This window comes from Pyrgilauda ruficollis, unplaced genomic scaffold, assembly GCF_017590135.1.
Source record: "Pyrgilauda ruficollis isolate IOZ18807 unplaced genomic scaffold, ASM1759013v1 scaffold55, whole genome shotgun sequence".
Taxonomy (NCBI): Eukaryota; Metazoa; Chordata; class Aves; order Passeriformes; family Passeridae; genus Pyrgilauda; species Pyrgilauda ruficollis.
Window position 1 is genome coordinate 4,128,646 of NW_024527155.1, and position 27,054 is coordinate 4,155,699.

The 27,054-nt window shown below is 40.0% G+C and overlaps 2 protein-coding genes across 8 annotated transcripts in view; one reads left to right on the forward strand and one right to left on the reverse strand.

The window, feature by feature from the left end:
* The window catches only part of KCNC1 (potassium voltage-gated channel subfamily C member 1), a 121,446-nt gene that overhangs the window by 92,946 nt on the left and 1,446 nt on the right, over positions 1-27,054 (forward strand). Inside the window, exons 3-4 of one of the 5 annotated variants that reach the window (XM_041481187.1) lie at positions 8,539-8,727; positions 11,530-12,549. In XM_041481187.1, the coding sequence (XP_041337121.1) occupies positions 8,539-8,727; positions 11,530-11,594 (254 nt within the window). In that variant the 3' untranslated portion in view covers positions 11,595-12,549. Of the gene's footprint in view, positions 1-8,538; positions 8,728-10,709; positions 10,847-11,529; positions 12,550-27,054 lie in introns of those variants that run through there. The other 4 variants (XM_041481186.1, XM_041481188.1, XM_041481185.1 and 1 more) reach the window with 4 other exon arrangements.
* SERGEF (secretion regulating guanine nucleotide exchange factor) overlaps positions 19,791-27,054 on the reverse strand; it is a 141,513-nt gene continuing 134,249 nt past the window's right edge. For 2 of the 3 annotated variants that reach the window (XM_041481192.1, XM_041481191.1), the window contains one exon: positions 19,791-22,028. In XM_041481192.1, the coding sequence (XP_041337126.1) occupies positions 21,862-22,028 (167 nt within the window). In that variant the 3' untranslated portion in view covers positions 19,791-21,861. The remainder of the gene's footprint in view (positions 22,029-27,054) is intronic. The other variant, XR_005956275.1, reaches the window with a different exon arrangement.

Sequence of the window (27,054 nt, forward strand, 5' to 3'; positions counted from 1 at the left end):
ACACCTTCCATACTGTATAGATCATCATACTGTATTCCTCAGTCAGAGCAGTAATATAAGATGGTAACATGACTCACCTGACTGCATTTTCCTGTAACCTCTACCTGACCTGCCAACGACCCCCTGGTGTTATTGAGACTCTCAGACATTGAGGGTAGGTATAAGTAAACATCCAGGAGGATCAGGATGAAACTAGGAAGGATCTTCCAGAGCTCTTTGCAATGCAGGATTTCCAGAAGAAACCGTTCTCAGCACTGCATTAAGCACATATCCAATAATGCCTGTAAATAGCAAGATGCACTGGATCGACTTTCCTAGAGCTCCTGTACTTCTCTAGCAGTACCAGTAGGTAGGCAGCCAACATACTGTCACCTCACTTCAAGAAGTAGTACCTGTCAAGGGTGATATTCTCTGGGAGTGATGTTACTATGTTGGCCAAGTTAGTACTGGGAGAGACGGTCACCACCGTCACTGGAGTGCCTTTCCTGGGGGACACGGCTTCCTGGAGGGACCCAGGTCGACACGGTGGTGAGTAAATGTTGAAGAGGTAGGTTGGGTTGGAAGGATTCTGCATAATTCATGTAGCATACTAAATTCTGCTCTCATGCCAGTGTAAAGTCCTTCAGCACTCAGAAGAGCTTCATAACAACTTTCAAAATATGCAGTAATATAAAAACTAGGAAACTAATAAACATACCTAGATAAAGATATTGATTTTAATGGCCTTAGAATATTGGGGTAACTAAAATGAAGTTGTTATATAGGAATCTTAATTCTTTTACATGTTCACATTTCTCTCTTTTTTCTCTTTCTCTCTTTCGCTCTGTTTGTTAACATTTACTTGTTATTGCTCTACGTTGCTTGCGACTTGTGTATGTTACAGACTGTCACATTTTATTCTGTGAAGTTTTTCTCCAATTCCCATCAACCTGAGCTCCATGTTGGGCAGCCGAGGAGATTACAATACAGTTCTTTATTGCAAAAGAACCAGGAATGTCACAGACTATAGGTAACTTCACTGAGGTTGTGACACAAAACCTGATGCGAGGTATTAATGCAAAGAGTAAGTACTTGGTATGAAAATAGAGCGATTTAGTCAAATTACTTTCTTTTTTTTCAGATAGTCTGCATGGGAAAAATTAATTTTCATTACTCTCCAGAAGAAAACACTCCCAAACCTACCAATCTAGGATTCTTGTCACTCTCATTTGAAAACCAATGGTGCCTATGTCAACATATCACTGCTCATTTTCAAAGGCTTAAACCCATGTTTTCTATGCTGTTCTTCTCTATGCTAAACTTCCTTTCACACTCTCCAACTCATCATTTCACCATTTTGTCATCCTTTGTCCTTTATATCTTCTACATAATTCTTTTTCTAATTTAATATAGTTATAACCCTTTCACTCTGAGGACCTGATTAAACAACAACAAAAATGAGTCCCCACCCATGGGATTCACATTTCTTAATCCTGTGTGAGGCTCTGTAGCCTATAAAATTGATTTCTGTAGCCAAAGATTTTCTGGCACAGAAGCATAATTGTTACTTTGCTAAATGATGTCCTGAGCAAAGCATTTCGTTTTACAATCTTCCCCAATTACTCCCATAAACTAGTTTTAAAGAATGGTAAAAAGTAGCTGATAGACATTCTTATAATTTTCTAGAGGGACAGCATGAAGTTTATTACTTATTTTTAATTGCCAGGAACTCAGAAATCACTACAGTCATGTACCAACTCAAGAAAAGCTTATTTGTCTCAGTATGAAGTTCCTTTACTACCTGATTTGCTGTTATGCTCTGACCCTCTCTTAATATGTGAAGAAGCACAGCAGAGTTTCCATGATGTCCAGCATAAAAGAATACAGTAATTTATGCTGATGAAATTGATGAGTGGACAATGAATATTAATGCAGAGTAAACACTATCCAGGCAACTAAAACAGAAACAACTTGCTAACACGAGTGGAATTTTACTTCAAGAGACTCAAGAGAGTCAGGAATTTAACTGTAAGTACTTCCTTTCCATGCAACATCTCTGAGAGAAATCATTGAATAACACAATTCTTTAGATTGAAAAAGGTCTTGAAGGTCATCAAGTCCAACCTCCAACCCAGTAATGTGAGTCCACCACTAAATCATGTCCCAAAGTGACACATCTACACAACTTTTAAATAACCCTGAGGATCACAACCTGACCACTTCCCTGTTTCAGTGCTGGACAACCCTTTTGGTGAAGAAATGTTTCCTAATATCCAATCTAAACCTCTCCAGCTACAACTTGAGGCTATTTCCTTCTGTCCTATTACTTGTTACTGGGAGACCCAGTGCAAAAGTACTGCTGATAAAGGATGGAAAGTGGCTCAGTGAGCATTTTCATGAGCTCCCTCAGTACTTTTGGGTGGACCCCTTTGGCCTGAAAACTTGTGTCTTAGTGCTCAATGACCATTTCCCTTGGATTATGGGAGCTTCATTCTGCTCCTCATTCCTGTCTTTCAGCTCAGGGGACTGAGTACCCTGAATAAAACTGGCCTGACTGTTAAAGACTGTGACAAAGAAGGCGTTACATAGCTCAGCCTTTTCCTCATCCTCTGTCACACTATATTCCCCTCCCACATCCAATAAAGGATGGAGATTCTCCTTAGCTCTCCTTTTGTTGCTAATGTATTTATAGAAAGATTTTTATTGTCTTTTATGGCAATAGCCAGATTAAGTTCTATTTGGCCTTTGGCCCTTCAAATTTTCACCCTGCCTGACCTCATGACATTCCCTGTAGTCCTCCTGAGCTGCCTACCCCCTCTTCCAAAGGTGAAAGTCACCCTTTTTTTCCTGAGCTGCAGCCAAAGCTCCCTGTTCAGCCAGGCTGGTCTCCTTTCACCAGCGCATTCTTTGGCACACAGGGACAGGCTGTTCCTGTGCCTTTAGGATTTCCTTATTAAAAAAAAAAATGCCCAGCCTTCCTGCCTTTCTTGCCTTTCAGGATTGACTCCCAAGGTACTCTGTCAACCAGGCTCCTAATGTCTGCCTCAAGAAGTTCAAGGTAGCAGTTCTGCTGACCTCCCTTTCTTACTCTCTAGGAAGCAAAAACTGTATCATTTCATGATCCCTGTGCCCAAGATGCCTCCAACCATCACATCACCCACAAGTCCTTCTCTGTTCACAAACGACAGGTCCAATGAAGAATATTCCCTAGCTGGCTGACTAGGAAAGTAAAATCTAGGGATATAAAGTCAATGAATATTTTCAGATAGCAAGCAGCTATTAACTCCTCCACAAATCAAAGTAAATATCTTTGAATACTTGAATTCCTACTCCTAATTTCATCATAATCATTTGCTTAGCACAAGAATTATCAGGCAAAAGTGATGCTGCAAAACCAGAATGCGAAAAGGAATGTAAAATCCTTGCTGCCTTTTTTTTTTTTTTTTAAGAAAAAGACAGCTGGGAAAATCTGTCCTCCAGCAGCCTCATGGCTGGTCTACTTCCCACTTCCAGATAAGAGCCTTGTAGCTAAGAAAAGCTAGAGAACAGCAATTCTCCACCCTCACCTCAGCCGTGCCACCCCTGCTCCTGTAGCTTTCTGTCATGATCCCAAAAGCCAGGGAAACCCATCATCCCAGGAAGAACTTCCCACTGCCAGCAGGGTATGACACAGATAATGTTTGCCACAGTAACAACCCTTTTACATCACCAGGGGAGTGTGACAGGACTGAAATACAGAAGAGTAATTAACTCATGGAACACATACCAATACTGGTGACAGGACTGAAATACAGAAGAGTAATTAACTCATGGAACACATACCAATACTTTATTCAGGGAGCCAGCTGGATTCAAGGTCTGTGCTGTTAGGGAATCTCATGGAGATCCTTCTTCATAAAACACTTCAGGCAGCTACTGTAAACATTAGTGACACATTTAAAATTAAAATGACCCTCATGCTCTGAAAAAGAACCAGACACTCAGTTGATCAGGAGTGGGACTATCCACAGGCAGTAATAATGGCAGCCCCAGGTTTGGATCAGGACTATCAGTTGAGATCTAGAGAAGTGGTAGGTTAATTTTAGGTGTACATGGGGTGGGGATGTGAAATGTAACTTTACTCAGAGAAGATTTCCTCTGCAGAAAGATCTTCATCTTGCAAGAAACTTACTTTCCTGGCCCTGTTCTCAGCTGCTCCTGCCTGCTTCCTCCCTGTCAAACCCGTCCCTCAAAACAGGCTGCAAAGCTCTGAAGTCACCCAATGTCTGTTTGGGAAAGCTGTAGGTACTCAAGCTCTGTCCTTATCTCTTTCAATCTTTAAACAAGGGTAGGAGCAAGACTCTGTTCTTCTGGAGGAAATCGTCAGTCACCTCATTTGACCAAAAAAGCCCAAAACTGTCTCTTATTTGCTGTGCTTCTGATCTAGAGCTGAGAAAACCCCATCTTCAGCAGTATGTGGACACATCTGTCACAGTGCATGTGTTCAGACATTGACTCAAGGGTGACTGTGCTTGGATACCTTGCTATGGATTGTGGGGTTTCTCTCTGCCCTGTTTCAGTCAAAGTGATCCTGTAAACACTGAAAATGATCCCCTCTGAGAATACCTTTCAACTCATCCAGTCTTTGGAGTAAGTGACCACTGCACAGGTCTGTAAACACATGGGAAAGACGTTAGGGTCTGGGGGCACAGCTACAATCCTGAGATGAAGCAGTGAGAATTGCCACCACCCCTCACCCCCAACATGACTTCTGACAGTACCTACAGGGTAAAGCCATGAACTTGTTTCTTGGCAGCTGTTGGAGAATGGCAGTGTTCGCTCCAGGGAAGAGGACTGGGGTTACTTTCCCCATGCAGGAATCATTTCAGCACAAGTGCCACATTTCTAAGCACAGAGCAAAGTCAAGAAATGTATCATACAATTATGTCCACTGATACCCTAAACATAAGGTGCAGTTTCAAATAGTTGGAGAGTCAGTGTCAGACTCTTGCTTATAATCAAAACCAGCAGTACTGGTAAAGCCACTGTAACAATTTACAACCATTTGCTGTGGCAAACAGATGAGTAATGGAGCAGCAGGTACATGGGCAGCTCTACTGTGCTTCTCCACAATAAGCAGAGTACACAAATGCAAAATCCAGCAGCTCTCCTAAGTAGGGATATTTTTCAGAATTCCTTCCCCCCATTTTAAAATCCAGCATTTGCTTGGAAATACACATGGCATTTCAATATACTTTTCTACAAATGAAGAGGGATGAGATAGGAAAAAAAAAAAAGCAAGTGAAAACCACACAAATGAGGTAGTTGTGACACAAACTGCTCACCTGGGAAATATGCTGAATACTTTCTTTAGCTTCTCAGCCAAATCTCTCCAGTAGAATGGTTTGAGCTGGTGCAGTTAGCTAGGCATTCACAGATAGGGGAATTAGGGAGATAAGGTGCCAAGCTTATCAGAAGAGTCAGAAGATTTTGTTGTAAATAACCACTTACATAGCAGTAGGCAAGTCACCTCACTGCATGGTAGTTTTACCCATCTGTAAAACAGAGATGCTAATATTGACTTCTCTTCATAGAACAGAATCTAAAGAACAAAAAATGCTGTATGATCCTAATTCAGATTCTGCTAGCAGGGATGGAAGGACTCGTGAGTTTGGTAGGGCAGAATCAACCCTTAGAAGTTTTAAGCACCTAGAAGTAGTTCCCGTTAGTATAACTGAACTCAGAGTCAGCAGACAGCAATGCTTGCATAGTTTTTCTTTATCTGGAGTTCTCTCAAACACAGGGTCAGTCTTGGAAAAAGCAAACATGCAAATGGAAATTAACCTGAAATAATGTAATTTCATTCCATATTTGGACCTTATTCCTAAAATTGTTCAGCATGTCAATCTGCTAGTTAAAACATCGAGAACTTAACTGTGGACTGATGGCTTCAGTGATGTTTACATTTTCTTTACTCCCATAACAGACTAATCACATACCTCCAGAGAATTAGGTGCTATAGCCAGTGATTTGGAACACAACTATTCTACTTAGCACTTACTTATATACACCAGCAATAGATGCAGTGTTCTGTGCTGGCAATTTCTCTGCTTCCTAAATATTTACCCAAGTTGTCATTGTGGATTAGCATGGCTATCCAGAATGTGATCCCTAAGGCATGGCCATGACTGTAATGTTCAAGGGACATTACTAGGATAGTTCAGTAATTTGCCCACATCTCCAGCTGCTCTCTTCCTCTTGAATGGAAATAAAATAACAAGGTTGTGGAATTTTAACAAGCATAGAGGCAAAATCATCAGCGCTAAGGGACCCTGAAGAGGCTGTAAGAGCAAGTTCCAGCTCAAGCTACTAGAGATTTATGATGCAATTTAAGAAATTAATTTGAAGAAGGTCAATTTTGTTGCCATTCAAGCACAACGGAGCCTGCAAGCTGCTTCCAAAAGAATCAATGGCTGTTAACCAGTGAGCAGGCTGACCCATAACCACTCTGCTCAGAGTTGTTTGAGCTCCTGAAATGGATCAATCTGTTCTCCATCACCAAGAATTTCATTTCCAAACCTGGACACAGGAGCAGCTGTGGGTGTCTCAGAGATTTCAATGCAGAGGTCTGCTGACTCAGCTGCCTCCCTCATTTCAGGATTAGAGCCACCAGCTTGTAGCAGTAGAGGCTTATGAAGCAGCCCAGTTCTTTGCTCCTCCCCAGGAGGACTGCAGCTCTCCCCAAACACAGTTAAGTGATTTTTAAATACACGGCTCAGTACCTGCAGTGTCACGGTTTCTATGGCAGCCGTGCCAGGTTTTTGTTCGGTTTTTGGTATTAAATAGCAGTGATTATTATGAACAGAAAGGAATTGCAACTCAGTGAAACCTTAAATCTTTAGAATCCTATTGAAATTAGTGTCTACAAGTATTAAAATGGCCCTACAGCTTTTGCCACATTTTTAAATGTGTTGAGAGACCTAATTATTTCATTGCTCACAGAACAAAACAAAACATTACTACATCCCTCTCAGGGGAAATAATTGGCCAATTCTGAACAGAGAAAAATGGAGGCAGAGGTGAGATGTGCAGCAACTGTTTATGTTGTGACAAACCAGTGACATCTAAATAGAAGAAAATAAAGGCCTAGAATGCAATTACTGGTGCATGATAGGTGCATAGTGTGCGTCATGTACGTCTGTGTGTGTGCGTGTGCGCGTGAAGCAACAAACATAACTTGAAAATGCTTCTGCCTTCTACTCATCTGTTGTCCATCAGAGGATCGAAATCATACCTCCAAACCCTACCTAACTGTATTTATTTTTCTTTGAGGCTTGTTTTATTAGTTGGCTTCAAAACAATTGCAAATTAAATGACAATATTACATAGCATTTAGAACAAGCTAGTACATGAATGTAGAAGGGGAGCTGAAATGAAGTCTATCCATTGAGTTTCTTTCTTTAAAGACTTGCAGGATCACCCATTGCCTTACAGTGTCTAGGTAATAAGCATTGTGCAACCGAGGTGTAGGATGCTGCCAGTACCACTCAGTTAACATATCTCGGCATTTGTGGAGCTTCAGAAAGCACATTTTGACTGTTTTTCCTTCCCTTCAACCAAAATACTCATGTCAAGCTGTGCCATATTTCGAGTATATTCTCAATACACCAATTTGTACTTTCAAATCCTAAAAAAAAAATCCTACACTAAATAGCACTTTATAAATGTACAAACCAGTCACACAGAGAAAACATGATTCTCAGTCTATCCTCATGGGAATGTGTGGAGCAAAATGGGCAAATCTAACAACCTATTTTCATTATTTACAGCCAAGAGTAAATTGAACTCTAGTTTCCAAATTCATGGCCTGCTGTAGTGTTTTGTGTATGTAGTGTCCTGTGCTGGCATTGCAACTACTGTATGCGTTTCAGAGGAGAACATCAGAAAATGGATTGGGTTTTCTTTAAATCCACGTTCTGCTGTCGTATTTCCATACGTAACATACTCTGTGTGTCTAAAACGTTTACAGCCATCCTGCATGACTGATACCAGAAATGCTATAAAACCATCTGGGTAAATTTTGGGGAGGGGAAGAGCAGGAATTTCCCCCTCAGTAATACCGCACATGGGTGTAAACCAGCACAAACAGAATATACTCAAATAGTCAAACACAACTCTCAGTCCACTGCCTCTCCAGAGCTCTGAGCGACAGTAGGCACCATGACAAACAGGTCATTCATGCACCATCCAATGCCATGCAAAAACATACTCTGATTTCTAACCGCGGTCTTCTGCTCGCAGGACTAGGAACCACTGCACGCCCCTTTCTGAAAGGGCCCCTCAGTGCGGATGTACAGGTGGCTGCTGTCACACCTAACGGGATCACCTTTTGTTTCTCCTCCCACTTAACAGACTTTATTTTATTTTGGTGCAGTGCACACGAACGCAGTGTCTAGGACAGATGTGCTACCTTTTAGTGTGTCGCTATAGAAGTCTTTAGCTGTGAACCCTTAATTTGCAGCTGGAACTCTAATAAACAGTGCATAGTGTTTCAATAGCCTTCTGCTTATATGTTTGAAGATTCGAAACTGAATGGTGAGGTGGCCAAGGCGGCGCTGGCAAACGAAGACTGTCCCCACATAGACCAGGCTATTACGCCCGATGAGGGCCTGCCCTTTACCCGCTCTGGCACTCGGGAGAGATATGGACCCTGCTTCCTCTTATCAACCGGGGAATATCCCTGCCCGCCTGATGGAGGAATAAGAAAGGGTATGTAGCTGGGGCCCTGTAACCACGTAGCTAGCAACCGGTTTAAATAACTAAGAGAAAGTCAGCTTAGCTGTAGCACGCGATAGTGCGCTTGCTGTAGAGATGCACGTTTGGGCTGGAAACCACCACCTGATGTCTGCATTTGGAGTTTCTAACCTATTTCTTTCAGAAAGAAAAGCCTGAGGAGCTGTAACTACCCTGTGCAGCTATGCTAGGCAGTCGAGTCTTCCACCCCAGCTGGTGCAGAAAGCTTTAGTGGAAGATGCTCTACTATATCCTTAAATTAGCCCATCCCGTAAGGAGAGACCAATTCATAGCTATGAAGGTTTGTCACTTGGAAAGCTCACAGAGCTTACCAGACTCTGAGGAGCACAGACTTGGAGGTGGCAGACAGAATAGATAAAACACAAAAGCAAAATATACTCAAGAAAAAAAGAAATTATTATTTAGTGACCTTAACAGAGCACTAAAATAAAATATTTGGATATTCATTGCTGGTTAGTTCAATAGAGAAAGAAAAGCATGAACATCTGTTGGCACAGGTGTCTTAAAATCAGAAAATAAATCCATCTAAAATCCTTTCATAAATAAATCATTATTAGTTAGCTTTTCAGACTTCTGACAGGTAGGAATCTCTCAGAAGTAGTTTGCTAATGGTCAGAATAATCTATTTAGCAACAGAAGTAAAATTCCATTTAAAAACCCTTCCCTTCTTAAAAGAGACTGTTTTGCTTAAATAATTTAATGTGAGACAACCATACAAACCCAAAATTAGAGCTACATCCATATGCATCAAAGTTGATAAAGAATGGGAAAATTGTAAAAGAACTCACTTTCTTCAAATCAGTGTTTACCACTGGTGTACTGTATATAGCATAAGATAGAGTCAATATTTTAAAACTGCAAAGATTGTATGACATAACCATACACTGAGTATGGAGTATGGAATTCCCATGTGCCATTGTATGATGGGCAATAGTTATAGTAAATGCCAGTTATAGATAGTGTATGTATTTATAAGTTTAAAGCTTATCATCAACAAAGATATAGTAGGACCACAAGACTTTCATATGAAAGTATATCCTCTAAAATTTACCTTTGTAGCAAAGCGTTTTACTTGATTCTGTATTGGATAAGCATTGGCCGTGTTCATTCAGCCTGGGCGAGTTCAGGTGGTTCCAGTGGATCAGGGGAACACTCCAAATGGCACATCCTTTGGGATGGGGAATGTATGGTTTTCACGATGCACTGCAACCTCCTCTCGTTCCTGAATGAAACAGAGGCTGGTTGGCTAAAGAGTAATATACGTCAGCATATTGTTGGCCTGTTTGAAACATGTTGAGAGCATCTTAATTGTTGTTCCAACAGAATTTCATCCATAGTTTGTGCAACTCTCTGTACACTTGCTGAGCTGTTTACGTGCATGCCTGAAAAAGAAAGGGGGGAGGGAGGGGGGGAGGGAGGGAATTTGAATGCATGCAATTTTTTTTTCTTTTCTTTCCTTTTTTTTTTTTTTTTTTTTATTGCTGAGAACAAAGGAGTAGTATCTCTATAGCAACACATTCAATTCTATGGATTTTGCTGCCTTGACCCCCTCCTGCCCCACAAAGATACCACAAACCTTAATTTTGCCTGAGGTCACAATGCATGAAGTGGAAGGGAGACATATGTGTGAGTATATGACGGAGACATAGAAAATCCCTCCCACTGACTCTTCTTTTTTTTAGGGTACAACCATGTTGCTGCCTGTAGGATCAATTACATAGCCTGACCATCTTGAGAAATGATTTATTTTTTTTTTATGTATATATTTTAAATTTTTTCTGTATTCCAATGGCCTTCTGAGTCATGTTGCAAGTGATACTACTCTCGGCATGTCCATGCATGCAGATGCTATTGAACTGGCTACAATGTTGACCTCATTCTTAGTCCATTCTGTCATTGATCCAATGCTGTACTTTGCATTTTTCTTTTAAATGAAGGTTACGAAATGTCACGGAGCCTTAACAGCATAGCTGGCATAAGTGGAAAAGCGATAGGATTATCCTCAGTGTCTGCGCCCTACAGCTCTCCTAGCCCAGTGAGACGTTCTTGGTCTCCCATCCCATCTATTTTGTAGCATGGATCAGTAGCAGAGAATGGTCTAAAAAGCTTTACTTTCAATTAGCCTATGCGATGTTGCATATAGTCCAGGTGACTAAGTCTGAAGATGCAATGTCTCACAGTAGCACCCGCTGCAAACGGTGTTACTTCTGATGCTTAGGTGACAACACTCCTAAATAGCACTCAGATGACAATAGGCAGGCATTGGCGTAGTACTGGTGGGCCATACGTGCTGCATGGTATCACTACATAGGATGAAGGGTAGATGCACCAGATGGCTTCCTTCCTGGTGCATCCTGCTAGTATATGCTTATTGTGGCTAATGGTGGATCTACTGGCTCTGTATGGAATGGGTTAGGCGTTTAGTCGATGCTGAAACATGCCAACGATGGAAGATTTTGCTTTTCTCAGGATATTTTTGAGCCATAGGAACCCTGCAGGAGTTTGAGCAAACAAGCACAGTAGGATGAAACTTTGCATGGGCACCTATTTTAAGCTGAAAGCAATACTCAGACACACTGTAGAGAGGTCTCAGTCTGGCTGACTGCATGGGAAAAAAAATCCTGTTGAAGAAGAATATGGCTGCCTCTGCATGTAGCTATTTCACCTTTTCCTCCTTCCTTTAACACTAAGATGCCGAGCTTGATGTGAAAAGCGCAGGGAAGAAGCTCAAGTACTGATTGTATTCTTTACATGCAGATCTTTGCAAAGAAAGTCCAGTCATTGCTAAATATATGCCAACAGAGGCAGTCAGAGTGACCTGACAAGGCAAGATGGAGATGAACATTGATGGCTAATAAACATCTCTGTGGAACTGTGCAGGCATAGAAGACCTTCTCATTTGGACAAAGTTAAATCGCTCCATGCAGGTTTTGTGGATGATTCTTCGTGGTTCTGGAGTTGTACTAGAGATGCAGGCTTTTTCTACGGCCAAAATGTAACAAAACTGTAGAAGATTTTTTTTTTTAATCTATTTTTTTGTTCCAAAGCATGACTTGCATGAAGACAAAAATGAAAATGAAAAAAAAAAAAAACAACAAACAAAACAACACCACACACACAAGAAATACTGCAAATGTATGATTAAGGAGGAAAAAGAAAAAAAAAACAAAGTTATATATTTTCTTTCAAAGCTCTTTACTTTTACATACATTGTTGTAGCGAAAATGTAAAACATTATAAAACTGTACATTTCTTTGCTATGGATCGCTTCTTTTTGTATACAAGATAAAGAGTAACGGTTTTAAAAAGTGCAATCAGGCAGTCATCGGTCATATTGACCACGCCTTCACAGTTCATCACACCGACATGGAAATCAAGAACTTTTAATCCAACTAGAAGTGTATAAAAATAAGAAAAACTTTTTCCTGTCTGTTTTTGTTGGCATGCTTGTGACACATGGGACCTTCCTTCGGACCTGACAGTAACAGCTGGTTAATTTTCCAGCTCTGGTTATGTTGTATTTTATTGATGTATAGATCCAACGTAAAGACCCTTCATAAATTGTTCATATTAAGTAATCAGTATGAATTTTAAACAAAAGAGGTGTTATTTTAAAACTGGGACTTATAGTACAAAATCAGGAAAATACTCAAGTATAAATGGTCTCAAAGTTTAAGAAACAAGACAACAGCATTGTATGCAATTTAGTACTGAGTAAAATGCATGCACAATGTTATGCAAAACAATTCTAGCATGAAAATAAATTTTGTATCATGGTTTCAGTGCCTGCTGTATAGTGTAAAGGGGAATCCTTTTCTGAAGCAATCAGGGGTTTCCAGAGACTTGCTTCTAAAATCTTGAATAAATACAGTGTTCTCAACAGAAATGTAGGAGAAAAGCTTGGTATTGCTTTGGTTCTACAATGCTAATTTTGGTTAGTAGATAATAAATGAAGCCTGCAAACACTTGATACAACCGATGTCTAAAGAATTCACACCATTAGTAATTTTACAAGGGAAGATTAAAAACCCCTATAATGATCTAGGTATCTTCCTTTTCCCTCCCCAACAATAATAAATGTTTGTCTTTTTAGCTGATTAAATGAATTCAGTTTTTCTTACTTCTTCGGGCCCCGTCCTTCACTTGTTCATCACTGAGCCACACCAGTCCACCTGATCCAAAATGGAAAGAAATCCAGGTGTCCGAGTCACACTTGATTTGCCACACAAAACATGCACCAGTAAGATCTGAGAAACACAATGGGATTAAGTTCAATTTTCAATGCTACAAATGACAATTATGGACTATGTGCCAAGAGCATTCTAGTTGCCTGAGCATTTTTGGTAAAGTACTTCTATAAAGGAAGGATACACACCTTTATTCTCATGTGAGGAACTTCAAAAGAGCTGTCAATCTTCTAGGCAACTTACAGCATCTGCAACTACTGATGGGAATGGAAATGTAAAGGAATAGTATCCCTACGATCTGGAGGAAGTAGAGATTAAACCCAAAAAAAAAAAAAAAAACCCAGAAGAAACACTCCTGGCTCTGGTAAGTGCTAAATTATACACAAAAAAAACCCAACTGCAGCTGGACCTTGTCGTCACAAAACTCTACTCCAAAAGAAACACAAGGAAGACCTCAAACTGTGTTTTAGGAATAGAGGAAAGGCTGTACGTAATTAGAGAGATCCTTTGTAGCCCTTGATAGAGCATTATGTACTTGATTTCTGCTTTAGTTTCTCCCAAGAACTATTTTTCTCACACTGTTTCTATGCCGTCATTCTCAGAAGATAAATTTCTTACCTCCAGAGGTAAGATCCAGATTCATCCAGGATTTGCTTAATGAACAACTTTTCCTCTTATAATGTATTAAGAATCCAGAAATAGATTTATCTGTCCCATTTTTTATTTAACACTAACTCAAGGGCCCAGTGCTAATTCTCCATTACTATAAGGAATACCAGCAATTCAGCCCTGTAAAGCCCATGTCGGTCTTCACCTTCCACTGCACTTTGCATCTATCTGAGCCTTAGAGAACAGGCTGGGTACAACTGTCATGCTGTGCTACATTTTACACTCCCCACTCTTGTTTTCATTTAGGTTCCCCTCTGCTCATTCTGATTTGAGGTAACCATGTCTTCTGGGTGACTTCTATAAACCTTCAGAAACAGAACCATCCACTGCCCTTCAAGAGATGCTCTAAAGCTTAAGATCTGTTTGACCCCAGAGTTCCCCTTGCACAACAGTGGCAGCTCTGACAACACAGGGTGAGAGGGAAACAAGAGAAGTGGAAAATCTCAGAAGCTGTTGCATTGAATCCTAAGGGAAATTTACCACATCATCCCAGCTGCCTTGCAGTTAAGGAGCTTTTGCATGGGTATTATGATTAAAACATTAATTCCTTCAAGCTTGCCCCCTCTCGCTACAGGAGGTGCATGTCTTTATTAAAGCATTAAAACTATCCATGTGGGTAGATTCTGACTTCAGGCTCCAGTAATGCCACCAGCTACTTCTGAGTTCATACTATTGCAAGTAAGAGCAGAGGTTGGTTTTGCAGTTCAATTATACTCTGCATGTTTCCTGCTGTAAAGGAACATCTGTGTTTCCTCCTCTGTAAACTCAGCTTTCAGCAGTGAGTTCTCAGCTCTAAGACCCAGTGCTGGCCCTTCATCTGAACCCACTGGCAATTAATTAGCAGCTTATTACTTGCTAACCTATAAAGCTCAACCACACCTTCTACATATATAGCTTTTCCTCTGACCACATGAAGGTACTCATTTTTTCTGGACCCACCTGATGTGTCTCCACAACTGCAATTTTAGACAGAAGAAAATTCTGAGGTTTCTGCTTTCTCACTCCACCAAAAAAAAAAAAAAAAAAAAAAAAAAAAAAAAAAAAAAAAAACCACCACCCTAGCTAAAACCGCTGTGATAACAAAAAAAAAAAAAAAAAAAAAAAAAAAAAAAAAAAAAACACCCTAGCTAAAACCGCTGTGATAAGAGTCAAGTGCAGCAGTCATTAATCTGGATAAAGTGATTTTTCATGTAAATTGCCTCCTCTCTCCTTAAAGTTTCAGGGCCAAAAAGAAAATACATCACTGAAACAAATGTCTGCTAGGACAAATGAGCCGACTGAAATACAGAAGAGAGCAAGCAGGGCTAAGGCAAGAGCATTCAAAAAAGAACTGAGCACAGACCTGCTTACAAAAAGGATATCCTGAAGATACTACCCTGCCAGTTCGCATATCCCTTTCATAGTTTCAAAACAAAGCAGCCTACTTTTCTACTTTCCATATAAATCCTGGAAGGAACTTTGCCTCTGAGCTCACACGCAAACTACCTTCACTTCATGAAAACACGCTTAAATTATGTAGGTTATTTTTAAGTCACTCACTTACTTGAGTTTGGGCATAAAATACCTGTCTGTTCAGGACTCCCAACGCCTTTGCATTCATCTAGGACTATAAGTGCCCAATTTTTCTCCTAGGGAAATAAAAATGTTCATTTGCAATCAAGAACAATATTTGAATTCAAATTCAACAGAATGTTCAAAACCAGGTCCAGAACTGCATCTCTCGACTTTCTTCATGGCAAATGCTATATAACAAGATATCTTCCCTGTCTCAGCCTGGCAAAGCCAAGTTTTCAACTTTCAGCATTCACTTAAACATTTAAAAAAATTCATGCAAGTGCATAGGTCCAAACATCTCCAGGCACCAAATATTAAAAGTGCATGCTCCAAGGCTTCCCTCTTTTTTCCTGCTGCCCAAGCTAGAAATTCTTGGGCAGCAAAAGGCAAAATGTTACATTTGTGTTAGCTCAGCTGTCACTCTGAGGTACCTGCAGTGCCTCTGGACTCAAAGGGCTTAGCAGGGATGACACAGCCTGTGCAGAGGCTGCTGACTGTGAGTCACAGCAGCACAACAGCAGACAAGGCTTAAGACCAGGGAAAGCAGCTCAGTAGGGGCCACGCTTTGCTGGGGTGGCATCAGTGCAAGTGGGTGACCGGAGGAAAGGCACTAGCTCAGGAGGTGGGAAACGAGAAGGACTCAGGATGAGTTTGGAAAATGGGTTATGCAAGCAGGAGCGGTGGAAACAGCAATCAGCAGTGAGGGGGAAAGAAGAGCAAGGAGAGAGGGAAAGAATGGCAGTGAGATTAACTCAAAATAATCATCAAGAGCCACAAGCCTACAAGGCAGAGTCTTGGCCTGGGACTCAGGAAATGGGAATTTTGTTCTTGACTCCTCTGTGGACATGTTGAGTTACCTTGGTTGGGCCAATTTAATTTTTTGTGCGTCAGCTTCTGTTTCTGTGACATTATGCTCTTTTTTAAGTGTTCTGATGTCAAAAGAGGAAAAGCCATATTTAAGAAGGAATAGTTATTATAATCCACTCAGAATTAAGGCACCAGAGGAGAGAAGCATCTCTTCACTATTTGAAAGATGCCATATTTCCCTGTCTGCAGAAGAACACAATGCCCCTGTAGGAATCCCTTTTCTTTTGTACTTTAAAGCAGAGGATTATTATGGAAAATGATTAAGCACCCACACAGGTAAAATGACAGAGCATTTTCATTACTGATTGGCAACTCCTCTGCTGCCCTAATTTAGGTACCACATGTCTTCATGCATTCAAATCAGTAAAAACAAAACAAAAGCTAAACTCACTTGACATTTGCAGCCAAAAACTAAAGTCATGTCAGAACATTAAAAATCTCCCAATTCCTGACCTCACTTCTAAATCAAAAAAAAAAAGTAAAAGTGCAGTCTGCTAGCAAAGTGTTCACATACACTTAAAAGAACTCTGGTGACCAGGGAGTACTGGAACAATATTGAATTGAAATTCTGAAACTCCACTTACAACTCTCAACCCCAAAACCTGAAGACAGAACTCCTCCCCAAGACTGCATAGTGTCTAGATAATTGGCTGGTCTACAGGCAAAGCAGCCTGGAAACAGATGAGGAAGTTGGAAATGAGCTCAGAGAGAGGCTAACCAACACAGAAATTGGACTTACACTCCACCCCCTACCAGCCTGCAAAGGTACATCTGGAAATGAGATAAAATCCAACATGTCACAAAACAAAAATGCCAGAGAAAATTTTGCAAAATAAATGTCACCCCTGAATTTTCTCCTCTTTCAGCCAGCTTTTATTCAGGAATAACTACTTTGTTGTTCTTGTTTCCAATCAAGCTGAAGAATGTGTTCTCCCAATAGTCTAAATTTATGCTTCCTCACTCTCCCACAAGGAAACACGTGGTTCATCCAGGCCATGATTCAAATACAGAGACTATTTTCACTGCTGAATATTTTCAGTCACATACTCTATTTCAATGTTTTACAGAGGCACTGATGAGTAAAAACTGCTGCTGCATTAAAAGCAGGTGAATGCTGAGACAACTGACTGATGAACCTGAATGAAATGTGCAAATAGCTCAAGACTGTGCCTGACTTCAGTCCTTTAACATCTAAATGGGTTACAAAACAACAAGGGCTCTACACATGCAGTTCCTCCAAATTAACTTCAAAGGCACATATGATACAGACCTACATCTTCAGTTATGTTCACCCAGTAGAAGGCCATTTCCATAAAAGCAAAGCATTTAAATTCAAGGCTATTATTCTTGCTAACATAGAGCAAAACATGCAAGATCAGCAATTACTGGGAAATAAGAACAGCACAAAAGCTAAAGCAAAAGAACAAAGCAAGTACTACCTCTTTTTTGCACATGTATCAAGATACTCATATGTAAAATGTTAAAGTGGCCAATTATTTTTGTGTCAGCTGGAGCTGTCAGCAAATTCCATGTAAGTGCCACTTTTCTACTGTGCACATTTTGAACCACAATCAAAACCACACAAGATGATTCTCAACCCCAGGCTGTATCCATTCCAAGCCTTTGGAATTCTCAGCTAGTAGCAAATAGCATAAGCAGGACTCAAATACTGTTAAAAAATTCTGGAGTCCTTTTCAAGAAAATACCTAGCTAAAAGAATAAGCCCAAGACTTACCATGCACCCTAAAAATATCCAAAATTGCTCAGAGTGACCAAGATCTGTCATCATCTTGATCTCTAACAGGGAAAAAGGAACTGGAAGTCCCAAAATTACTTAAGTCTTGTTTAAATTGGATCCAGAATTCATGGAATCAAATGGAAAAATTAGTAAGTATTCGGTTAAATGCTGGATGTGCTGTGTGACCTGATCAAAATATTTCTGAGGCTGCAAGGTGAAGACGGATGTTGCAGTTTTTGCTGAGGAGAACTGGAATTCAAGATGTGCTGTGGATGAGAAAAAACCCAAACACTGCAGGTCAACAACTCACATTATAAATAAACAGTGGAAGAGGGAGAACAATAACATCCACGAAACAGAATAGTTTGTCTCTCGTCTCACTCCCACCACAACGGCAGGCTGGAATGCTGTTATGCTGTGAGATTATTCAGTCCTCAGGAGCTGTATCTTGGCTCTGTCCTCCCCCTCCTTTTCCCTATGTTCTAGCTGACTGTATCAGGCTCTCTATTGCCATCCATTTAAATATTTTTCCATGGTCACCTTTCTCTTGTACATTCAAACTGATCTCCTTGATCAGTTGTCCATCCTCATCTCTAAGTCTCACGACTCAACACATGCCATAAAAAGCACAATCAAATTACTTTCTCCCACCCTCCCCACAATTTTCCGTGCTCAAAACATGCAGCTGAGCAAAAGCTCTTGTCACTCATTTAGAAGTGACCTTTGTGGTGATTGCAGATGGCAAGACTAGTCAGACAACAAAAGGACTGCTCACATGCAGACAGAGAAGTCAGTGTTGTACAAGGAGTGGTGACTGGGCAAAACATCTTCCATCTTTCAAATGAGCACACTTCAAATACAGAGCCTGGCACACTGAGCACAAAAGCATCAAGTAATTCAGAATGCCACACCAAGTCAAATAACATCAGTGACCACCACGTGGCCCAAACAAATCCCCCAAGGGACAGAAACTTCTGACACAATACACACATCATCCCACAAATGTTCTTTGAAATGGAAGAGGAGCATCTTGCGCAGGTGCACATGGAGATTGCATGAGTAACATCTGCAGGTCTCTCAGGACTTCAAATAACAGAAAGGCACACAACAGCTTTGTTCTCCTTCTCCCCCTCCACCCGAAGGCCTGAAAGTTCTCTGGACTGAAGGTCAACAGTTCACAACTTGTTCTCCCTCATGAATGTCAGCTCACTGGCTGGTTTACTTATCTTCAGAAAACAGGAGGGAAGAGCAGCTGCACAGACACTTCCTTAACTTGTTCCAGTGTTTTTTTGTAAAAATATATATTATAAACTTTGTCAGTTTATTTCCAATTGAACCTGAATGCAAATGCTTATGTAACAGGCTTCTTGCTTCATTTATCACAGAAGACCTGTAAAAGAACTCTATGAACCACAGCACACTGGGTCTGCATTTTGCCTTGCAGAGACTGACCTTCTCCATGAGGATTATCAACAGGCAACAGTCATAAACTCTTAACATCAGCACAGAAAGTTGTCTTCTTCCACTTGATTAGGAACTTTTCACTGTGTGTTCCCTTCCTCACAGATAAAGCCATAGCTGATTTTGTACAGTGCTTTATTCTGCAAACAAAGCCACTGACATACAAAACAGGGCATTCACTTCTGAAAGAATGAGCAGCAACTTGGTTTTGACATTCAGCCATGTACCTCCTACAATGAATTCTATTCACTCTCTGTACTACAGCAGCACCTAGAAGCCCTGACTGATGACAAAGCACTCACTACGTCAAGAAAAGTCATTACTTCCCAAAATCTTCAAGCTATATAGGCACAACAAAGGAGAGAAAAACGCAGTTCTTGCCTTTCAAAGATGAAGATCAGATGCAGATATGAAACACCAGATCAGGACCAGGAACAAACTGACATACTCCTTTCTTTCTTCACCTTATCACCCCAAATCATTCTTTGTGTTCCAAAAGTGTGTTCACATTACAGGCATGAAAAATTGAAAACAATCTCAAATACCAATTCACATTTATTTGTTACATAATTCGTTGGTCTCCTCTGCAATGAGCCACAGGTAGAGCACACACAGTTACAACATGTCCAGTCCAGTAAACCTCATGTAAGGCACATAATGGCTGTGATTAATCAAGGAACAGACTTATTTAGAGGAGATGATTACTGAAGCAAGAGAACATGTTTATTTGGTACACAGATTTTGCAGAAATCACAAATAGAAACTTCAGACAGACTGTCAAAGAAAGCACGAGGAACTGTTCCGTGCATGTAATAGAGAAGCTTTGGTATCCAGAAAGTGGGATTGAGAACAGTCAATAAGTATCAACTCAGATAATTAAAAGTGCAAGAGGTCACAGCCTGGAACAGTATATTGCCATGAAGAACCACAAATAACTCACGGATTAAAAAAAAAATATTTTGCAGTAGAAATCTTAATTCTACATATTTTGCAGAGGACCCATTTGATTATTCTTTTGGTATCTGTAATAGTTAAAATCGGCTTCATAGTCTGCTCAAGTTTCTCATCTGTTGAATAGAAAAATAAAATATTCTTGAAAGTGAAGGCAAGAACTATAACAGCTGTAAAACCAAGGGTGAAAAACCCCATGCAGTCCATGTTATCACCTTAATTTCCCCTTCATGTGTAAGCTGATACATCATTAGAAGGTCTTCCTGTCCTATTTCCTAAGAGCCTTTCTCTGAGCATTTCGTAATTCTGTAAGGCTTCCTCCTTGGCAACCTTGCCTTAAAAATTAAACCACTGTTTAGCAACAGTAGGTCTCATTAAAAGGTGCATTTACTACACAGTAGAATTCTCTATATTTAGAACTTGAAATCCATTAAATACCACAGCAAATATAAGTATTGTGGGTGATAAACATCCAGTTTAATGGCATCCACAGTATTTGTGTGGAAAAAAGAGTTTTATAAATAGCTTCCAAAATTTTGCTACTAATAGGCAAACACATCTCATTTTACACTTTTTCCTTTCTCCTACCAGAACAAGTGCTAGGCCTATGTTCTCTGTCAAACCCCCACCTGGAACCAGTGCTGTGGGCATGCTGTGAACAGCAACTCAGTTGGGCTGCTCAGCTGGGCTGAAAACAGAAGTGAGAACTAACCTGAAATTATCAGGAGCATTCTGGTCTACCTTTTAGGCTGGAGAACTTGTAAAATCTTTCTGGTTAGATTTTGATGTCTTCCTATTCCAAGGCAGATGGAAACACAGGAGCTACTTTGGATCAAGCTGTCCTCAGCAGCTATGACTGACTTATGCCCTTTGATAGGAACCTTTTGATTGTTTCGAAAAGCTCTTAGAAGTTTTCCTTCCCTAAGCAGTAGCTTCAGAAACTTCAGGTTTTCTTTGCAAGTTAATGATAACTTATACAGGTCTGCAGCCCTGTAAATCTATAAAAAACTGATGTCTGGCAGAGAACATAATCGATGAAAAATACTGCTCCTTTCACAGTTTAATGAAGACAAAGCTAGTTCAAAAGGGCCTCATTTTCCCCTTTTCCAAGCCTTCTACATTATATTGCTCCTTTTATTTTAATCCTAATCTTCTTAAAAAGTGTGTATGCATCTAGTCACTTTCACTGGCATTTCTCTGTGACAATTTTCTGAGCTGCTGGGAGCTCACAACCGCAGCAGAAGTTGGCAGGTGTAACATTTCATGATGTAAAGATACAATAACAAAAACCACCTTTCTCAGACCGTTTCTTCAGGCTGAATTTATACACCAGTAAGCCATTAAGCAGTCAGTTTCTTCCTCAAAGACTTCTCAGAAGAACAAGAAAATGTAAATTTGTCTTCAGTTGTATTGCATCAAGGCAGAATGTCTGTAATTCTATCCATGGGTAAGAAAGTCAATTCCTGTGGTAAGAACCCAGGAAACAATTTTTAAAATATTACAGCTTTTTATGCATAGTCGTTCCTTTGGGATTTAGGAAAAATATCTGCAGTTTCCAACTACTGTGCTAATCATGGGCAGCTCCCCTGTAGTGCCTTTAAGCTACACAATCCAAAGGTGTCCATCCCCGTCCATGACGTTATGATTCCAGGTGTGCCGGGTCTAGTGAGGAGTTTGACAGAGGGCCATGGAGTGTCCTGCCCCACATCCAATTAAGATCTGTTTTGCACAGCCAAGAGCTTTTACTGGCTTTGGGACATGAACGTTTGCTTCCGTGCCATCACCACACATCCCATGTTCATTCCATCCCCAAGAGAAGCACTGGCCACCTGAAAGAGAGGGCAGAAAATACAGAATAAACACCCCAGAAACAAAACAGCTTTGGTTAGTTTTGAGGAGTAGATTTGTCAAGTAATTTTCTGTTTAGGTTCTAAGAAATTCTGCTAAGGTGGGAAAAATATTCTGGTTTTCTAGAAAATGTAAATAAACCCAAATGACTGATTCTCCATCCTGTTCCATATTGTTAGCAACAGAAGAGAGATCAAAATAACAGAGACACTTGAAAATCACTCCGTAAATACATAGTTCTGTATTTATGCGGAGCCCACAGAAATCTCTCTGCATTTTAAGAGCCTTCCCTGAAAGGATGTAGAATCTCTTTCAAGTTTCCCCTAGTAAGCAGAAGTATGATAAATCAAGAGCAGTGGCTTTATTCATTCACAGCATGATCTGCAGGATTGGGGAACACAGAGCCACAGTTTAGCCACACTGCATTTCATTCCTAGCTTCAAGTTCACATGTCACCTTCTCCCTTTAAATACAAGTCTTCAACAGCTTGCCCTTCTCTTAATTATCCTACCTCTTCTGCTTGCTTTGACATCCTTTCACTGTTTTTATTATTCTGATTTTCCCTTATTACTATTTATTTTTGTAATACGTACTCTTTCATATCCCGAATAACAATTCATGTATTATTGTTACCCCATAGTACTCTTTATTGAAGCACAACATACAAATTTTGTTCTATAAATGGCTGGCATAATAAAAAACCCACTGAAACCTCTTAATTCTGAGCTACAAGTGCTATTTCTTCCCTATTTTCTATTCTTTATTTGGCTGCCAGAGACTGTGTCTGTGACTTTCTGTACTAAAAAAAAAGCCATCCTGCCATATAATCACATTTGTGATGCCATTGTTATTTTTGAAAAGCAGCAGGTAATAACTGCAGGAAGTAGCATTCTGGATACCAAATAATGAGAAGAAAAATGCCAAAATTCACAAACTCTAATCCCAGTCACGATTTTACTTTTCAAAATTCAAAAGCAAATTATTGCAAAGCTAGCAGGGCCATTTTCCTAGCAAATCCTGTAACATTTCACTGTCCTCTGCTCTCTTTCACATTATTAGTACGTTGACATTCCCCTCTTCTGCAACAAAGTGTAAACATTACTGAAGCCAGATGTAACTAAGCAATGACATTTCATTTTCCTGACAATCTTTAAGGCAATGGAACAAACAAAGCACCACCAGAACATCACAGTAGCCAAGGTACATCTCACCTGATACACAAGTTCTGTCCCTCGTATCTCAGGAGGCACCAGAAGTTCTCATGATTGTGCACGTGCAATAATGACAGCCCAACCTACACCCCAAATGCACTCACGTGTGCTGCCAAAAGGTGCCAAAATCTGAGTAGGCAACATATTCCATTTAAATATCAACAGAGTGTCCTACAGGTTAATGGAATTTTGCTTTTTGGTAAGGTTCCAGGTAAAAATGTTTCTCTAAATATCAAAAAGCAGGAAAAAAAGACACCTCAAGCCCATACTGGAGAAACATCTCAGACTAATCATTCCAGGAAGCTGCACCTAAGAAAAGACATCTTTTGGCACAGTTAATATGTGAGCCCTGCAGAATGAGCCAAGCTTACAAATGTAATGAAAAGAGAATGCAACATGTCTTAACTTTAATTAGATCACTTTTGTAACTAGACACCAGCAATTACTACAACAATTTACATGCTTCTATGAAGACTCTACGTCTGTTTAAAGGGTTTCTTGTTTCTTTTTTCATCCTGTCCCACCAGGACAAGAGAGAGGAAACCAGAAATTTTCTGGTCACTTTGTATTACAAACTGCTCAGTGGAACATTATTGGTATAATAAATAGCCAAAGAAACAGTGTATTGGGACATTAACTTCTCAAATTGATAAACATATCCAGTGAAACATCTTTTGAAAAAACATAATAGAAAAATTTACAAGCTAGGAACCCCCCAGACAAGAACATCATTCCTAAAACAATGATTGTGGAGTCTTTTCCATACTTTACTTCAAGCATGTCAAAAGGCCACCAAAATAGATTTTTCTACATGATTTCAGTGATCTCTACAGTTACTGAAATGGGACAAGAGGGAAAACTGGCAAAAGAAAAATAGAAAGTAGGATTTATGAATGGTCTTACACAAAAATTCCTTGTCCATCCATGGAGAGCTGGCAGAAATCTGAAGAGATGAAAGGGCAGCTGACAGATATGGAATGACAGGCCACAAAAATATTTCTCATCACCATCAAGTCAGAACCAGGAAAGCCAAAAGGCAGAGAATTTTTGCTGTGCAAATGGAAGGTGTTAACTGTACCACATCTGCCTGTAGAAGATTCAGTGAAAGGTTTGTAGATAGAAATAGCCAAATGCTTAACTTGTGCCAGAGAAAGCAGAGTTTACAGAAAACACACCAAGTCTGTTTTTTGGACAGTAATATGTTAACAAAACTTGGAGGAGGGCTGGGCAAAATGAGCGAAATGGTGAAATTGTCCAGGAGGGAACAAGTGATGTGAATCACTGGCACAGATGTCAAAGTCAGTGAAGATTGAAGGTAATAAAGCAAATATTTCAAAAATTACATAAAAGGAATATCTGCAGAGTTAAAGGCAGACCCTAAGAAGAACTAATGGCTAGCCTCTGGACAAAGGGCATAATTTAATGTTTTTTTCCTTTTCCCATGTCCCCCTACCTTTTATTTTTTTTTCTTTTCTTCTTTTATTTCTGATTGCTTCTATTCCCCAGTTTATTGCTGATAAAAACATAGAACCAGTAGCCCTACATGCCTTCACAAGAAAATTCAGTTTCTATGTCTGTGCCAGACCTTCCCAGCATGGAAGAGCATTAGAATGATGTGTATTAGCACATCTACACATTTCTCCTAACAAAATTTAGACCAAGCACTGTAGCATGTTCTCAAACCAAAGGATTTGTGTTTGGTGAAGTGAGGGAAGATTACTCCATGTTACTGGTTAAGTGAAACCACATATAATGTTGCATTTACTCTTCTCTTTTAAAACATAAGTACTCAAAGTACAAATCAAACCCAAAGAACTCACATGGCAGCACAGCAGAATCCCAAGAGAATTTCAGTTGCATTCACAGTGAATCTAATCAAAGTTTAGAGCAAGGCTATGCAGGATTTTTCCCAAAACATTAAATATACAAGACAGGGGGACAACAAAATTCTGAGCAAATCTGTTTTGGTCAAACAACACAAGAAGGGGCTACTGCTCTCCTTCTGTCTGCAATAATTATCCAGGCTTTTCTCAAGGTAACTGAAGAGACAACAGCAATCTAGAGGTTCATTAAACTGGAGAAAAGTAAGAAAAGAATTTGCAGGTAAAATAAAGCTGCATCAGATTAGAGAAACATAAGAATTTACAGTCGCTCCTTATTGCTGAGTGAACTCCCCAGATGGAAGAATAAATGCTAGCAAATAAGGTGCTCTGGGTGAGATTCACTGCACTTAACTTCAGCCACCTAAAAAATCAAGCAACTTAGCTACAGATCATTATCCTCTGTATTTCTCAAAAGCCAATGGAGATATCTGCATCTCTCCAGCAGAGTGAGAGATTCATCTCATCCAAACACCGATGTGAAAATCAAGTCTGTCTCACTTTGGTGATGATAAAGGGAGACCAGGGGATTGTCCCAGCCTTGGCATATCAGTTTTATGCAGCTGAAGACAGGTTATATTAAATCACATCTTCACAACTGGTCTGAAGGCAAAGCAAGGAAAACTGGAAACAAGGAAGCTGCAAATATCACTGCAGCCTAGCTTCAGGCTACAAACAATCTGCTTCTAAACCAGCCTGTGCCTTGGAGGCTTATCACTGAAATCTTTAAGAGCTCCTCTTTTCTGTTTCTCCTCTCCCATTCTTTCTACCAGCAAACAAACAGAAGTCAGCCTTACAGACAAGCCAAGTATCTTGAAGTCAAGTTATTCAAGACAGAGCTTCACATTTTAGGGAAATGTTAAAATGTTTTAGTACAGCTCTATTATATTGGCTCTGTGCTCTTAGTTAAACTCCACAATAATTCAAATTATTACTTCTTTTTTTACCTTAAATTAGTGCTACTCTACTCTTTTGTTACAGACAAAGTTACAGTAGGCAGGAGACCAACTCGGATCAAGTCACAACTCTCTAAACAGCATCAGGGCTGGACCACAACAAAAAATTCAGGTGTCTCAGCCACCTTCCCTTGATTACTTGAAAACCTTCAAAACCTCTCAAGGAACAATGTAACACTACACAGAAGGGGATTTAAATTATACTTTTCCCAGTGAGTTGCAAAACACAAATTACTATGTCTTCCTGGTTTTTTTCAGGCCATCTGGTGGTTCAGTGTGTCACATCAAATAAAAGGCAATAAGCATCCCTCTAAACTTTTGTATTTTTAATAGCAACAATTCTGCCATTAGTGCAAAAGATCTGCAATTTTAAATTGTAAGAAACAGGATTGATACCAATTGCTTTCTGCAGAAAAACATGGAACTGTATTAGTAGTTAAAAGAGAAGTCTAGGCATTGTACAAAATCTCCTTAAAGACAAAGCCTGGTATGTGGAATGTATGATGGCATCACCGCAATACACAGCTGTACCTCCAGAACTAGCAAAGAACTATGAGAATCACATTCAGCTTTTATTATGGAGCCACATTTTCAAGGAGCAAGCTGTCATGTGCTCCAGGCAGCCCATCCAATTGCTGTTCAACACTCAGAAATGTGTGTCTGGCTTTCAAGGTAGTAAGCTGGATAAAAATCAGACACATTACGTGCTAACACAATACACAGGTAAGAAACACCACACATTTTTGATATTAAATACAAAGCCGTGGTGCTAAAGGCATGCTGATTTCAAAGATAGTCTCCAGTCAACAACCTGCCCTCACTCCACCTTTACATCATTAGTAGCTCTCCTCAGGCAGTGGACCTAAACCACTCAGTGCCTTCAGCAGAGGTTTTACACAAGAAAAAAGTGAGCTGACTTCGGGTCGTGTGTCTGTGGTTCATCCTAGTACCTGGAAAGAA